The following is a 15,897-nucleotide window of genomic DNA, read 5'->3' as shown; positions in this document are numbered from 1 at the left end:
TAAAAAAAAAAAAAAAAATGAAAGTCTCCTACTTTTCCTACTGTGCAGTACAAGAACTGCATGGGAATTAGCTATAGGACTGCTCCATCTTTCCCCAATTTAAACTAAAATGTGACTCCCCGAGGCCAGGCAGAAATGAAAATACCTAAAGGAGCAATGAAAACAAAATTTCCTAACATCTACCCAGAGAACCTATCATCATTGAAACAGTGACATATGATGACTCCAAGAAATTCTTTAGTTAAGAATTACTTCAAGGAAAAAAACTAAGCATGCTGGATTATTTATTGGCCAAAATGTCACGGGCACTATAAAATACGGTATAATGGAATTCAGCAAGTGACCTACTTTTTAAAGCTCACAAAAATTCGCTTGTATAAGAGTTCAAAGACAAGCAAGCATCAGAGATTTCTTCTGGGTTAAAGAATGACAGTAAAATAACTACATGTGGGACTGCTATAATTATTCTACAAGAGTTCTTGGTGCACACAGTGCATTAAAGACAGTAAGACTAGAAAAAATAACTTCCTTATATATATAGTACATTTTCCCAAAGGAAAAAATTACTATATATGATAGGTAATTTTTCTAGATAGACCATAAAAGTCTACAAAGCCCACCACATGGCACTCTCTTTTCCTCATTAATCAACCAGGAGACTGCTCTGAATTACCCAGCTGAGATATTCTGATTTTAGGACTCCAATTCAAACAGGTCTTCAGAAATTTACATTGCTTCTGTTGAAACATCTTATATAATAATAAAAAACATATTTTCGTTTTTCTTCCCCCAGTATCCCAAGTGTAAGGTTTCAATGAGATACTGTGGGGATTATAGACCCAGGTAGAGGAGTATGTTTCATAAATACAAAACAAATGATGTTTAATATCCATATTAACTTGGGTTTTTAGCTAACGATGTTGTTGTTGTTGTTGTTATTTGCCATCCAGTCGGCCCCGACTCATAGCGACCCCTCCTTGGGTTTCCGAGGCAGTATCACTACGGAAGTAGGATTGCCCAACCTTCCTTCCGAGGAGTGGCTGGTGGGTTTGAACCGCCAGCCTTCTGGTTAGCAGTCAAGTGCCTTAGGCACTATGCGAAAAGCTATTAGCAAATTCATCTTGCTAATTACTTTTCACATTAAATTATAATCTATTAAAATGAGATTTCTCTCTTAATGAGACTTGTCATTCCAAGTAATAATCAGCCAAACCATGAGCCCCTGCTTGGAATTTCATTTTGCTGTACTAAGAATTCATTCTTAAGGAAGTTCACTGAATGTATCTGCTCTTAGCAGGTGTGCTAGCCAAAAGGTCTGCTCAGATGGTTACGTTCAATGACTAGTTAGGGGAAGGAAAAATGTGAGTCTAGCAATTTCAAAAAATTATAGCAAGGCCTTTGTAAAGATATTTTTATTCTACCACATATACAGAAGGAAACACACTATTTTTTTCTAAAAATAGTATTTCCTAACTATTTTTATTATAAAGACATCTTCATTGATGTACTGTTGAAGTATTTTTATGCCACTATCCCTGATGTTAGCTTCTTGATTGCACCAACAGTTGAACACTTGCTTACTAACCAAAACGTTAGTGGTTGGAGGATACCCAGAGGTACCGTGGAAAACAGTCCTGGCAATCTGCTTCTGAAAAGTCATAACCTTGAAAAATGGTGGAGTGAGCTCTATTCTGAAACACACAAAGTCACCATGAGTTGGAATGATCTCGATGCCAACTTTTTTTGCCCCCCTGCTATCCTAGCCCGTCATATAACCAATACAACTTCTTCTTTGGCAATTAAAATATACAAATCTCTCTAGAGGTATCCTGCTCCTCAAACCCAGCAAGGTGATCACCTTTCCCATTTCTCATGCTGCTGAGTCAATGCTCCCCCCATGAGGCCAAAGTAATCTTCAGTCACCAGAATCATAAGCACTTAAAAAATTACAGTCATGCCTCTCTACTGCACTTACAGGGGATTGGATCTATTCCATCGTATTCTTTTATTCTCAGCAGAAGAGCATGTTCTATTACTGGCACTTGTAAAGTCTCCCTCCATGTAAAAATCAACTGGGTACAAAGTTATGAAAGCAGGTCAGCACAAGTAGCTATGTCTTCACATCTGCTATATTAAAACCACCCATTAGTAGAAAGCCACTCAAATAATATCCTTCTAGAAATTCTAAAATGTACATTTAAGAGAAGTCTCTTATTCCACAAGAAAATTAAATATTTTATAATGAAAACTTAAGATGCAATTAGAATGTAACAAACCAACAGATGTTCACACGCACCTCTCCCGAGGAATAGCAAACCAGTACTCTGGTTGCTTTCTTCGTTTGCCATACTGCTGGACCATGGCAGCAGTGTGGGTAGCAAAGGATTTTCTCATTGGTTTTCCCACCTTGATGCACAGAAACATGGGAGGAGTCTTGCTTTTCTCTTCTTTTGAAGGAAGTATATCTGAATCACACATGAAAAAACTGTTCTCAGAACTGACAATTTTGGTAACATAACATTCAAGTTACAAAGAGAATAGTGTCCAATTCCCTCTTGGTGACAGAAAGACAAAACAGCTGGTAGAAACATCATACAACAGCATCTCACTAAAGCTGATTATATTCTCCAGACCTTCTTAGCACAAAAGGAAAAAGCTTTGGATGTTTCAGATTGACCTACATCACATGAGAAGCTACACACTGGAAGTAACTATGAAAACCAACACAACACCAAGTAATGGAGAATTGTGATGACTGATAAGAATGCATATTAATGAATGACCCAATCACACCATAACACAATTGAGAAAGTCACTTGAAAGATATTTTTAAAAAGCAAACTACCTTTGAAGTAGCAATCTATCATAGGTCAAGTTCCATAACAGATATCATTTACTGATAACATTTTCTCCAAATAGTAATAATCAGCAAGGACACTCTTATTGAGAAAATGCTGGTTGTTTCAAAATAATTTTACTACTATTCCTATTACATATGCAAGTTTTAGAAAGGCAATTAGGTAACAGATTAAAAAGACATTAAAGAAAAATGACTCACCTTCAATGGGTACCTGAATTCTCTTTAATAGCCATAACTGAATTTCAGATTTGTTATCCATTTGTGCACCTTGGCAGCTGTGGTCCAGAGAAGATTCCAAAGAGGAGTCTAGAGATTGTTTAATCATATTTTCTTCCATGGAAGGGCCCAGTTGCAGTGGAAGTGGAGAGCTTTCTTTTACCCAGGTTTTACGTGGCTCTTTATTGTCCTCAGTTAGGGGCTCTCCTGCCTGAGGAAGAGAACTACTAAGAGTGATGTCTATTCCTTTGGGTTTAATGCTTTTGTCATCACTTAATTCTGCCTTTTGCAAGTTTTCAGATAACTGTGACCCTTCTTTGTTCTTATTAAGGTAATATTCGATGAGTTTAACTTTATCAAGATCTTCATGTATGTTCAGTGTGTTTTCCACTCGGCTTTCTGGAGAACCAGCTTGCTTGTCCACTTCTGGTATTTTATCTTGCTTCTCACAGGTTTCCAAATCTAGAGTCCCCTTCAGTTCAGCATCACTTTCTATTCCTGAAAAGGTCAGGGCCGACTGCACTGGCCTTTCTGTAGCAGAACTGATTATTTGTGACTTAGCTTTCCTTAGATCCTCTGGGTCAAGGCACTCCTTTGCATTGTCTCTTTTGCCCATTTCACTATTGGTTTGGGAAGAAAGTTCCTCCAAGTCAACAAAGTCATCATCTTCCACTAAAAGGGAGTTTTCTTTGGCTGTAGATTCAAGTGCAGGGTCAGGCGTTTCCTTGCTGACCCCAGTCATTGTGGTAGATCTGTTGGTTGCCTCTATAGATGATTCCACTTTCTTTAACTTTCCTGACACAGGGCTGCCTGACAGCTTCATATGTGTGTCATCGGTTGACTTCTCCAACGGTCTTATTGATATGGAGTCTGTATTGACGGATCTTTCTCCATTCTGTTGCCGTTTTTCCTTATTGAGAGATTTGAACTTACTGAATGGGTTGATATCCTTTTCAGAAGCCAGGTCTTCCCATTCTCCAGGCCTGTACAGAGGACAAAGATCCTGAGGTAGGTCACTGTTGGGGAGAAATGGTGGGTGCACATGGAATGTTAAAAACAAAACCAAAAACAAAATGGAGGAAAGGCAAAACTAAACAAAACCCAACCAAAACCAAAACATAAATATGCTGCAACTTAAATTTATGCTTAAATGATTTTAGCATAAGGAAATAAATAGACTTCGAAAAGAAACATAAATTAATGAAAGGAAGTGGCAAAAGAAAGGATGATTCTGCAAACCCTACTAGAAGCACATGAATGGTTTTTGAAGTCATGTCTGAACACGGAGTTGTCACCCACCAGGTTTTTAATGATGAAATAATAATGTTTCTGATTTTCAAGAAAGATAAAAGAGAGAAAATATTTTAGTACCAGTGGCTAAAATTCCTTTAGTACTCAAAGCTTTCTTTTTTCACAAAATAATAGAGATCAATGACATTAATTATGCATGGCTAATTTACTTGGCAACTACTCATCCAATTGCTCTATGAGGTGACTAGCCCAGAACCCTTATTCTGGGTTTCATGGCTGAAACCTAATGCTGTCAGTAACAGATATTCTCCCACCCCCGAAGGAGATGCAAGAAGCACTTATGTAAATATAGCACTATTTATGCAAATACCTAGTACCTGCACCATTTTACAATTTTTAAAATCCAGAGAGAAGTAAATTTTGGGTTGTCAGCTGAAACATAATAGGAACAGATGTTTCACTACCCAGATTTGAATTAAAAAGAAATATTTATCATATATGTTTTGCAAGTTTATAATAAATTGTCAAGAAACATGTTTTTAAAGCTGACTAGCAATTCCTCGGAAGGAAGGTTGGGCAACCCTACTTCTGTAGTGATAACTGCCTTGGAAACCCAAGGAGGGGTCGCTAGGAGTCGGGGCCGACTCGATGGCAAATAACAACAACAACAGCAATACCTTGGGAGTTCTGGTGACATAGTGCCTAAGGTATCTGACTGCTAATCAGAAGGCTGGGGGTTCAAACCCACCAGCCACTCCTCGGAAGATGGGGCAATCTACTTCCATAGAGATACTGCCTCAGAAACCCAAGGAGGGGTCGCTGTGAGTCAGATCCAATGAGTTTTTATGAGCAATACCTTGAGCAAACCCCAATTTCCACTTATCTTAGTGCCTTTACTGGATTAAAACAGAGATATAATGCCTCTTTGCAAAAATAACATTTTCAGATTTCAGAAATAATTTTATTTTCTAAAAAGATTAGATCATAATCAGGCTATATTTTCCCTATGATTTTGTACCAGGCAGTTCTTAAATTACAAGACGACTGTCTGTCTCCTCAAAGTTATTTTATGAATCACTTGCATGGGATGTCCATACTTTTTCTAATAAGAAATAAAAGCCTACATAATTGTTAGGCTCTGACAAATGCTTTAAGAGAAACTTCTAATTCAGATTTTGTTTTAGTTCAATAAACACTCATTGAGCTCCTGAATGCCACATGCTGAAAGATAATTGTGACAGTGTCTCTGTTCTGCAGGAACTTGCATGTACCCAGAGCAGAATGTACAAAATGTTCTGCCCAACACCAGCATCCCAGGAAATGTTAAAGATGTATCAGTCTAAAGTCAAATAAGTTAGTGTAATGTAGTTTAAGTACTGCATTTAAATTTAATTTGGCATATTAAAGGTCATAAGAAGTCCTACAACAAACAAAGCCAGCTTTTCAGAGACTTGATTAATAAGCAGCATTTTCTTCTATGAACATCCAACTGTATTCCTTATCTCTTCTTTCCCTACCTACCTTGCTCCCTCCAAAGAACACATTCAACTGCACTCTAATCAGCCACCTAAATTATCTTGTTCATGCCACCCTTCTTGTTCTTCTACTTCATCCAAGCTTACAATTCCCTATTTGGGATTATATTCACCATTTGCTTTCTTTGCACTATAGCTGCCAAGCTTTGCTGGGACAAAGTATGTAACAGCTCCATTTACTAATTAATGTTAGCTAGGCACCTAATGATGATCAATAATGCCTTCAATTCCCTTTTTATTCTCTGTGGCAGCTGGAGTTACAAAATGTTCAACCCCAAAATATAAAATCTGCAGGTGAGGCTGGAAAGATTTTACACACACCATACCATACAATTTGCACAATGCAGTTAGGTAAGTTATACTTTGTTGTTATTGTTGTTATGTGCCGTCGAGTCAGCCCTGACTCATAGCGACCCCTCCTTGGGTTTCCGAGGCAGCATCACTACGGAAGTAGGATTGCCCAACCTTCCTTCCGAGGAGTGGCTAGTGGGTTTGAACTGCCAGACTTCTGGTTAGCAGTCAAGTGCCTTAGCCACTACGCTACCAGAGCTCCCAAAGTTATACTTAGTATTTCATATAACTTTTAGTAATAATTAAATTTAAAGTAATTTTAGAACTTTCTATAATTGATGGACTTCTGAAGACAGGACAAAGTTCATTTCACACTGACTCTATTCATATATTCTATTTTTCTCATTTGTGCATATATTGTTCATTAGACTGTTTGTGAAAATTCTTTATATATTTGCACCCAAGGCAGGAATCAATGCACAACCCTGAAAATAATTTCAGCAAATTAGGAGCCAATTCTTAACTCTGCCCTCTTTCCCCAGGCAGAGCATTATTCCTATTCCAGATCATAAACATCACGTTTAGAGAAATCTTTCTGTAAGATGTACCTTCATTTCTATTATTAAACAGAAAACTTACCATCCAGGCCTGAAGTTGTGCATTAGTATTACTCTATTAAAAATATCATCAGCCAAAAAATGCCCAATTTGTCTAGCCACCCACTTTCAAACTTACCTGTATCTTTACCTACTCTTATCTTCTTTCCTCTTGTTGCAGGCAACACAATGTTCATTTCTACTTTCCAAAATTAACTCTTTCACTTCCTCTCCTCCTCCTCATCAAAGATTCCCAAAATCTCTACACAGTTGGACACTCCCTCACATGGGTTCTCTGTGTACACTTCTCTGTTTACAGTGCCATTGATTCTCATTGTGGTGCACGTGTTGGCCGTACTCAGTGAACTGCAAGGTCCTCACAAGCAGGGGTCATAACTCACTCATGTTTATGTACTTGGTACACAAGAGGCAGGTACTATGGTACATCAGAAGCCTCAACATGCATAGATTACAAGATTCCCATGGGACAATGCATTTGGAATTTCAGTTATGAATTAAAACTTCAAATAGTAACAACAGCCTACACATTGAGCACCAGACTATCTTCTAAGAGCTTTGCATATATCAATTTATTTAGTCTTTACAATAACCCTATAAGCTGAGGACTGCTATTAACTCCATTTTATAGATGAGAAAAATGAGACTTGAGATTGAGTAACTAACTCCTGCAAGTCATGGAGCCATAAGAGATAAAGTCATGAAACCCAGATAGCATGGCTTCAGACCCAATCATCATGCAACACTGCCTCTTAACTTCTCACTTTGAACACCTCAAGCAGTAAAATTTAGAAACTGCCTCAGTGCCCATACTCTGGTGGCAGCTTCAGTGGTTGGGTGGTTGGGAAATACTGAGTGGATCAGATACTAAACCCCTAGGAACTTTTTGTCTGGGTTAGTTTCTGGGTTACCTTCCTTCCTTTGTATGAATGGTCCAAGGGCTAGTTTCTTTTTGTACGGTTAGGACTAATGTTTTGCTGCTTCTTCGCTATCAGTGAAGGCTTCTAAAGATCTTTATGGCTAGCATATGCAAAAACACAGATAAAATGACAGTAAAACTCAGATTATCCCTGTAAGTGGATCAGTTCCCTGAGCTTTCTGAACTCTCTTTCTTCATAGAGAGCTTCCTTCTCTTTTTCACAATAACACTCCACATTCCAAGACAAAAGTAATCAGGACTAAAGTAATAGTCATCTATATTCAGAGAAAAAAAAAACCCACTGTTATTCTCTCTTCACTTCACTTAAGATAGTCTAGCTAAAGGCAAGGTGGCTGCTGCACTGTCCACTCAAACCTATCTCTATGCAGGAATAGCAAAGACATGAGTTAGGAAGACTGCCTATCCTTTAAATGGGGAAGAAGAAGAGAAGGAGGAAGAGGAGGAGGAGAAAAAGCAGAAGGAAAAGGGTAAAGAGAAGGAGAGAAAATCTTTTAATATCCAACTGTTACTTATCTTTGACTTTATTATTTTCATTTTCTCTCATTTTTCTATTTTTTAAAAAATTTAGAACACAAATTTTCCAACTTGAAACTCACATCTACACAACCCCTCATTCCTACAAATGCACTCATTTTTAAATGGCCTTTAATTTTCTCAATACCCCTCCCCCTTTTTTTTGCTGGTTAACAAAGAAGCGTGTCTTACGAGGGCAAGGCATCTTTAATCTTCATGTGGGAAATGTCATTGTAGAGGGCAATGGAAACCACCTCCTCCATGGGGCAGATGAGGCCATACTCCTCACACCCATTTTCAATAACCAGGGGATCAGACTTATGAGGGTCAAACATGATGTTGTTAGGAGTGACAATCATGACACCTCCAACTACACCCTGTGGGAGAAAAAGACAGGACAGAATCACTACAGACAGATTTGCTTTCAACAACAACCATAAAAGCTTTACAATTAGCTCATGTTGCCCTTTCAACTGACTTATGACCCAGAGTATGAATATCATACATGACAATCACATCTCTTCAATGAGAGCTGCAAAAAAGCAATATTAGCTCTGTGTAGTGGAGCAAGGAAAACACATTTGCCTTACTTGAGCAATCATATTGACAATCACTGCAATGGCACAATTATAGTATGACCTTGAGTCACTCATATGTGTCTCAGATTCTCCAGATGCTTGTCTATAATATGAGAGGGGTTGTCCCAGATGTTTTCCCAATCAAGAACACTGTGCTTTAAAACTCACACCACAAATATTAACCACGGGTTGACCAGATGCATGGTCCTGTGTTCAAGAAACAGCTGTTTCGGGGTTATGGTGCCAAAAAAAGTCCTAATATTTTTGTCTAAAATGTTTAAAATGCACAAATCTAGCAAAGACTGAACATAAACAGGATTACAAGATTTTTGTAGCCAAAAGTGAATATAGCTGAACTATGGAAATTTACCACTTCCCATCTGTTTTTCATACTGTGGTAGCCTGTGTGTAGCTATAATGCAAGAAGCTACACCACATTTCAAGTACCAGCAGGGTCACACATGGTGGATAGGTTTCGGTGGAGTTTCCAGACTAAAACAGACTACAAAGGAAGGCCTGGCAATCTACTTCTAAAAATTAGTCAGTGAAAAACCTTATGGATCACAACAGAACACTGTCCAACTCGCTTATACTGTGCATGTCATCAGGACTGATCATCCTGTTTGGTGAAGAAGAGGGCCAAGAGGCATGGGAGACCCTTGGTATCTTCATTGGCACAGTAGTCAGAACGACAGACTCAAATATGCTGACAACTGAGAGGATAATGCAGGACCACACAATGTTTTGTTCTGTGGTGCATAAGATCACCGTGAGTTGGAATCAATTTGACAGTAGCTAACAATAATCTATGGAAACTGAAGGCCAAAAGCAGTAGCTTCTTGAGATCTAAAAAGTCTGAAGCTTGGTCAGATTACATTACATAGACCTTGATGTCCATGGGGATATTATCTACTAGAAACAGATGACTCCCTTTTGGTAAGTAATTTATTTTATACTCTTAGTGAGTTTATTGATCATTTTTGCAAAGAGTTTTGCATTTCAGGTATCACTTATTTTCAAGTGTGAAAGTTATAAATGCATTTCAGTAACTTATTCTCCTATTATTTATAACCTGACACAAACTGTCTATTATGAGCACAGAAATTCACTTTACACAATACAAACCCTCCTTAGAGGTTCACTAAAAGTCTTATTTGTTCTTTGTAAAAACATCAACCATCAAAAATCTAAATTGTATGATGCAGTAGACATTATTTTTAATACCAGGATATTAGCAGCAAACACAGGGGAGAACTTATCATTTTCCAGATTCAGTGTCAAACTCTTTACATGAATTATCTCCTTTAATTACCACACCCTATTAATACACTTTTATTTTTGTTCCTACTCGATAGTTTGAGGAAATTGGAAGCTTAGCAAAGATAAATGCCCTTCCCGTGGTCTCAAAACTAGTTGGTGACAGAGCTAGAATTTCAATTCATTGAGTTTGACTCCAACTATATTTATATGAGAAACATATCATATATATTTAACACAGTTAAATCCCTAATAATTTATAGGTCAAGAACTGAAATATAAAATGATAAATCCAAGGTCACAGAGAATCACATTTCTACTCAATGATCATATTGCATCGATAAGTAAAATGTGAGATGGCCAACAGAGGAAGACTAATGGACACTTATCAAATCTTAAGCTGAAACTTTGGATAAGATATTTTAATGTAATATTCCTTCCAGTAACTTTGAGCCACATTTGTTTTTTCCATAAACAAACTGCACTACCATATACCTTTCCATCAGTGAAGTATCGACAATTCATTTTTAAAAATTTTACGACGCCTGGCTCATCTTCTTCAGAAGTAGATGATAAGACTCTTTCAATGGGCTTTAAGGCCTTTCTTGCTAAGTCAGCATCCTTAGGAAAACAAAAATTTCCAAAATAAATACAAGCAATATTTCAAAACAAATTAATTATATAAAGCATTCTCTATTAGTTCCAAGTAAATAATTTTTTTTTCTGTTAAACTTGAACATTAAAAAAAAAAAAAAAAGGCAAAAATATCACAAATATGATAGGTACCCAAATCACACTAAGATTAAAAACACAATGTTGTTGTTGTTGTTGTTGTTATGTGTCATTGAGTCAGACCCAACTCATAGCAACCCTTCCTTGGGTTTCCAAGGTGGTATCACTACAGAAGTAGATTGACCAACCTTCCTTCCGAGGAGTGGCTGGTGACCTGCCAGCTTTTTGGTTAGCAGTCAAGTGCCTTAGGCACCATGCTACCAGAGCTCTTAAACCCAATACATATGTATAAACCCACAAAATGGACTCATTAATATCCTTAGAAAATAAACTAATAAGAAATAATCCATATTAAACTCATCATTAAACTTCTCTAGAGAAAGAGTGAGTACAAACAAAATATCAGTCTCATCAGGCATTTAATTTCATACTTCAAGTCATGCACATTTGACATTGAGAGTTTAAATGTGAACAGGCTTCTCTTGGATAGGATGTGTTATCTAGACTAAGGACAAGTTATTTAAGTTCCCTACTTGAGGAAAATTTTAGGTATAACTGTATGAAAAATAACACGTAGAATTACATAACTTATGAAAATTCTTTCTGATAAATTCAGTGCACAAGAAGCATACATACAGGTAGTTTATCATATTCTGCATCTGATGATGATGGAGAGACAGTAGCACCAGGGCTGGATGATGATAATCTTAAGGTACCGGAAGGAAAGTTGGCATCTGGCACAAAAAGGACCTGAGATTGGGAGAGAATGTGGAGTGAGTAACAAGAATCAGGAAAACCACTAGCCACTGTTCAGGACAGTTACTCAGTGCACAGTATGATGCTAGGTGCTCTAACCGGCTTTCATGACACTCATAAACTATGTGGGTCTTCCACACTAATCCATGAAACAAAATGCAGCAATAGCAGAGTGTGCATATTGTTGGAAGCTACTGACTATGACTATACACTGCAAGAGCTCACAAAAGAAGAGAGGAAGGTAGTATTCAGAGAAGGCCATGTGAAGCAGGTGTGTCCAGGTGAAGTCTTGAAGATTACATAAGATTTGGCAGGTAGAGAAGGAAGAACCTCTAGGGAAGGGTACACCAATATAAGGGAATAGAGGAGAGACAGGCATGGGATGCTTCTAAACACTAACACCTATGCCAGGTGGAAATGGAACCAATCTAAGCTTGCTAACTCCAAGTAGGCTCTAAATGCTAAAGTAAAAAAGGTCCTTGAGTGAGAAACTACACAAGGTAATGCCAATGCAATAATCTTAATATTTTCTCCACCTGTGTCTGAGTTATACAAAATCAAAAATAAAAATTCAACAGATTGTTTAATATAGTCTCCTCAAAGATGTTCTGGTTCTCCAAATTTTGTTATGATCCTGTCATTCAATACTCTTTTAATGAGTCATGCTACATTTTCGCATACATCACATGCAATGTTAAACTGACAACCTCGCTATTATAAAACAGAATTCAAAGCTAATCATATAACAACTGATCAATACTGTTTTTCACTGTCTCCCATCCTTCCAGTCTTATCTTTGTTTTAACATTAGTCATTTAAATCTGACTTCAACCCAGAAAAAAATTGAGGCAACAAAAAAAGACACATTAAAATAAAGGTAGGTAAATGAGAGGCAAAGGGGATAAGATGAGGACTGATTACTACTGAAAACATGTCTCCAAAATCATGAAACATTGAAAGGTGGTCCATAAAACCAACTGAGTTTCCAAACAAATAACACAAAAAGACTTGATTAGTTACATTTTCTAATTAGTTACAGAATTCAATTTCCATAAGATAAAAACAATCCAGTTTCTAGAAGAAATACAAGCATTCTCCCACATGGTCTCATTTAAAAAAAAAAAAAAAAAAGAGTGTCCTAGACTGAACTATGCATTCTCTTTTTTTTTTTTTAATTAATTTTTCTTTCTTTCTTTCTTTCTTTCTTTTTTTATTGTGTTTTGGGTGAAGATTTACAGAGCAAATTCACTTTCCATATAGCAGTTCACATATACTTTGTCTCATGTCATTGACCACAGTTTACCACAACGCAACAGCTCCCCTCCCATTTCCTCCCCATAGTTACCACTTCCCAGTATCCATCCCTCCATACTCTCCTGCGCCCTGAACTGTATCCCTGTGCATAAGCAGCCCTTCCTTCTCCCATGATTTGAACTATGCATTCTCAATGCTCTTGCAGTAAATACAATAACCAGTTTGGGTGACTATTCTTTTTCAAATCTTAAATTCCAAGTCAATGGCAAAAATGGCAAAGTTTAACTCTATGAAAGCTACAAAGGACTACAATGATTTGGCTTGGTATGAAGGTCTTTTATTTACTCTACATATCTTGACTATTGCAGTAAGAGGATGGCATTTCTGTTGAGCAATTCTCCATAAATATTATTTTTCTACATCAGCACTCTTGAGAAATATTAGGCAATACAAGTTGAAGTTCTAGTCTTAGACACATTCTAAATAGCAAATCTACGTGGTAATTCCTAGGCTTATAAAGTTAACTGGATTAGAGACAGAGGTGATATTTGAAAGCTCGGAAGCTCAGGCAGAACATGTGCCACCTAAACGCAGAAGTTAGCCTGGGTCATGGACAGGGGTAAAGTTGTCCTACCACCCTCAGGAAATAATTCTGGGTTTATTTCAATGCATAGGAAAATGAGGACTTAGGGTCTTAAAGTTTGATACCATAAAGCAAAGGTGTCAGAATTTAAGCCTACAAAAACTATTTAAACATTATGCCCCAAGTGCATTAAAAATAACCTTAAAGTATCCATTAGCAAGGGAATTTCCTAATGTGCTCAGGATAAACTACTTGTACATTGCCTGTCTTCTAAGTTCAGAAAGATTCATAACTGCATATCCTGACATTTGATATAAGAGTTAGAATTTATGGCCAAACTCAGGACCTCCTAAAAAAAAATTATAAGCCTTAGTTCTTTAAGTTGTATTTTGTTTTGGTCTTTCAAAGCAAGAAAAAGTTTAGGGAAAGATTTTAATTCACTAAGCTCCCAGGTAACCTTCTCTGAAAATCACCTCTCACAGCAGACCACTGATCTGGTTAAATCAGTTTTCTTTCAGACCTCAAGGTGATCACCATACCAATCTCTAGAAGGATGAGTCTCAAGTATTCTAGAACCAGAGTAACCAATTGATTTATCAAATCTCCCATAATGAGAAGGATATGTATGCCTTCAGGTATCAAGACAGAGTATTTAAAAGTCCTTGAAAGTAAAAGGTTATCTATAGTTTTTGAAATTCCTTCAATCTATTTCATTCTTCTCAGTTCACTAAAGGAGCTCTAGTGGGTCTGTGGCTAAAATACAGGGCTGCTAACCAAAAGGGTAGCAGTCTGAACCCTCCAGCCAGTCCATGGGAGAAATATGAGGCAGTCTGCTTCTGTAAAGATTTACAGCTTTGGAAACTTTATGGATCAGTTCTACTCTGTCCTATAGGGTCACTATGAGTCAGAATCGACTTGGTGGCAGTGGGTTTGGTTTTTTGGTTTTCTATCTTTGCTTGCTGAAAGTGAGGATGACTTGAAGCACTTACTGATGAAGTTTAAAGATTACAGTCTGCAGTGTGGAATACATCTCAACATAAAGTAAACGAAAATCCTCACAACTGGACCAATAAGCAGCATCACAATAAATGGAGAAAAGAGTGAATCTGTTAAAAATTTTATATTACTTAGTTCCACAACCAACACCCATGGAAGCAGCAGTCAAGACATCAGATGATGCATTGCACTGGCAAAATCTGCTGCAAAAGACCTCTTTCAAGTGCTGAAGAGCAAAGACGTCTCTGTGAAGATTAAGGTACGTCCATCCCAAGCCATGGTATTTTCAATTGCATCATATGCATGTGAGAGCTGGACAATGAAGAGTTGATGCTTTTGAGTGTGTTGTTGGTGAAAAGTACTGAAAGTACCATGGACTACCAGAAGAACTAACAAATCTGTCCTGGAAGAAGTGCAGCCAGAATGCTCCTTGGAAGTGAGAATAGCCAGATTTCATTTTACCTACTTTGGTCATGTTGTCAGAAGGGACAATTCGCTGGAGCAGGATATCATGCTTAGTAAAGTAGAGGGTCAATGACACAGGGGAAGGCCCTAAACACGATGGATAGACACAGTGGCTGGAATGATGGGGTCAGGTATAACAAGGATTGTGAGGCTGGCACAGGACCGGGCAGTGTTTCATTCTGTTGTATATAGAGTCACTATGAGTCGAAGCTGACTCAATGGCACCTAACAACAACAACATCTTTGACATAAAAATCCTGAGTACAGGTGGGTCCTGGAACATTTGACAGCACATTAACCATTTAGCTCCACAAGGGCTAAATAGCAATGTAAACACTGGAATTATATACAAGATAATGTTGCCCGACACCTAATTCCAGAGATTAGGAAATTGCTGTCCAAAAACAAAAGTGACTTGCCTAGGTCACATAGCTGCTACAAGGTCAGATGGAAACAAAAACTCCAGGGTTCCTATTTTTGGCATTTTTGCCATTATGGTAGGCTGTTTCCATGCAGCATATCAAAATAATTCTTATAGCTCTCATTGGTGACTGGACCTTATTCCAGTACCAATAAACTATTTTGTTTATAGATACAGTAAAAAAACAAAGAACGACTAGAAATTATTGTACTAAGTTTCAGTGACTACAGTCTTTAGCTTGGAATTAGTAGTAAGTCTACGTTCCTTTCTATGAATGTTACATATTATACAGCAATACTTCAAATTTCATGATAAATCTAACAATGAGAGACTGAAATCTGTCTATTAATTTTTCTAGAGATGTAAAGTTATTATTTTTGATATGTGTTAATTCATATTTTTCAATAATTATGTGGCATTGACAATATATACCAATTCCTTCTTTTGACAAGAACACAACTAGCAAAACACGGTAGCACAAACTGGGAAACTTGTGCCCTTACTGGATGCATATGCTGATCTTGAAAGAAGAAAGATTCCCATTGCTACTGCCTAAATGATGTTATGATCAAAAGCAGCAATATCTAACCTGAAAGAATTAAATGTCACTATAATGTAGAGACTCCTCGGAAGGA

At 37.4% G+C, this 15,897-nt stretch overlaps 1 protein-coding gene across 1 annotated transcript in view; it reads right to left on the bottom strand.

The window, feature by feature from the left end:
• NCOA7 (nuclear receptor coactivator 7) overlaps window positions 1–15,897 on the bottom strand; it is a 129,068-nt gene that overhangs the window by 51,761 nt on the left and 61,410 nt on the right. Inside the window, exons 5-9 of the mRNA XM_007946605.2 lie at window positions 11,424–11,537; window positions 10,551–10,676; window positions 8,413–8,597; window positions 3,059–4,059; window positions 2,297–2,465 (exon numbers count right to left, since the gene is read on the bottom strand). Coding sequence (XP_007944796.2) covers window positions 2,297–2,465; window positions 3,059–4,059; window positions 8,413–8,597; window positions 10,551–10,676; window positions 11,424–11,537 — 1,595 coding nt within the window. The remainder of the gene's footprint in view (window positions 1–2,296; window positions 2,466–3,058; window positions 4,060–8,412; window positions 8,598–10,550; window positions 10,677–11,423; window positions 11,538–15,897) is intronic.

The sequence above is a fragment of the Orycteropus afer genome, unplaced genomic scaffold (genome assembly GCF_000298275.1).
Source record: "Orycteropus afer afer isolate SDZICR_OR568_19922 unplaced genomic scaffold, OryAfe1.0 scaffold00167, whole genome shotgun sequence".
Classification (NCBI taxonomy): Eukaryota; Metazoa; Chordata; class Mammalia; order Tubulidentata; family Orycteropodidae; genus Orycteropus; species Orycteropus afer.
This window is presented reverse-complemented; position numbering and strand designations above follow the sequence as displayed.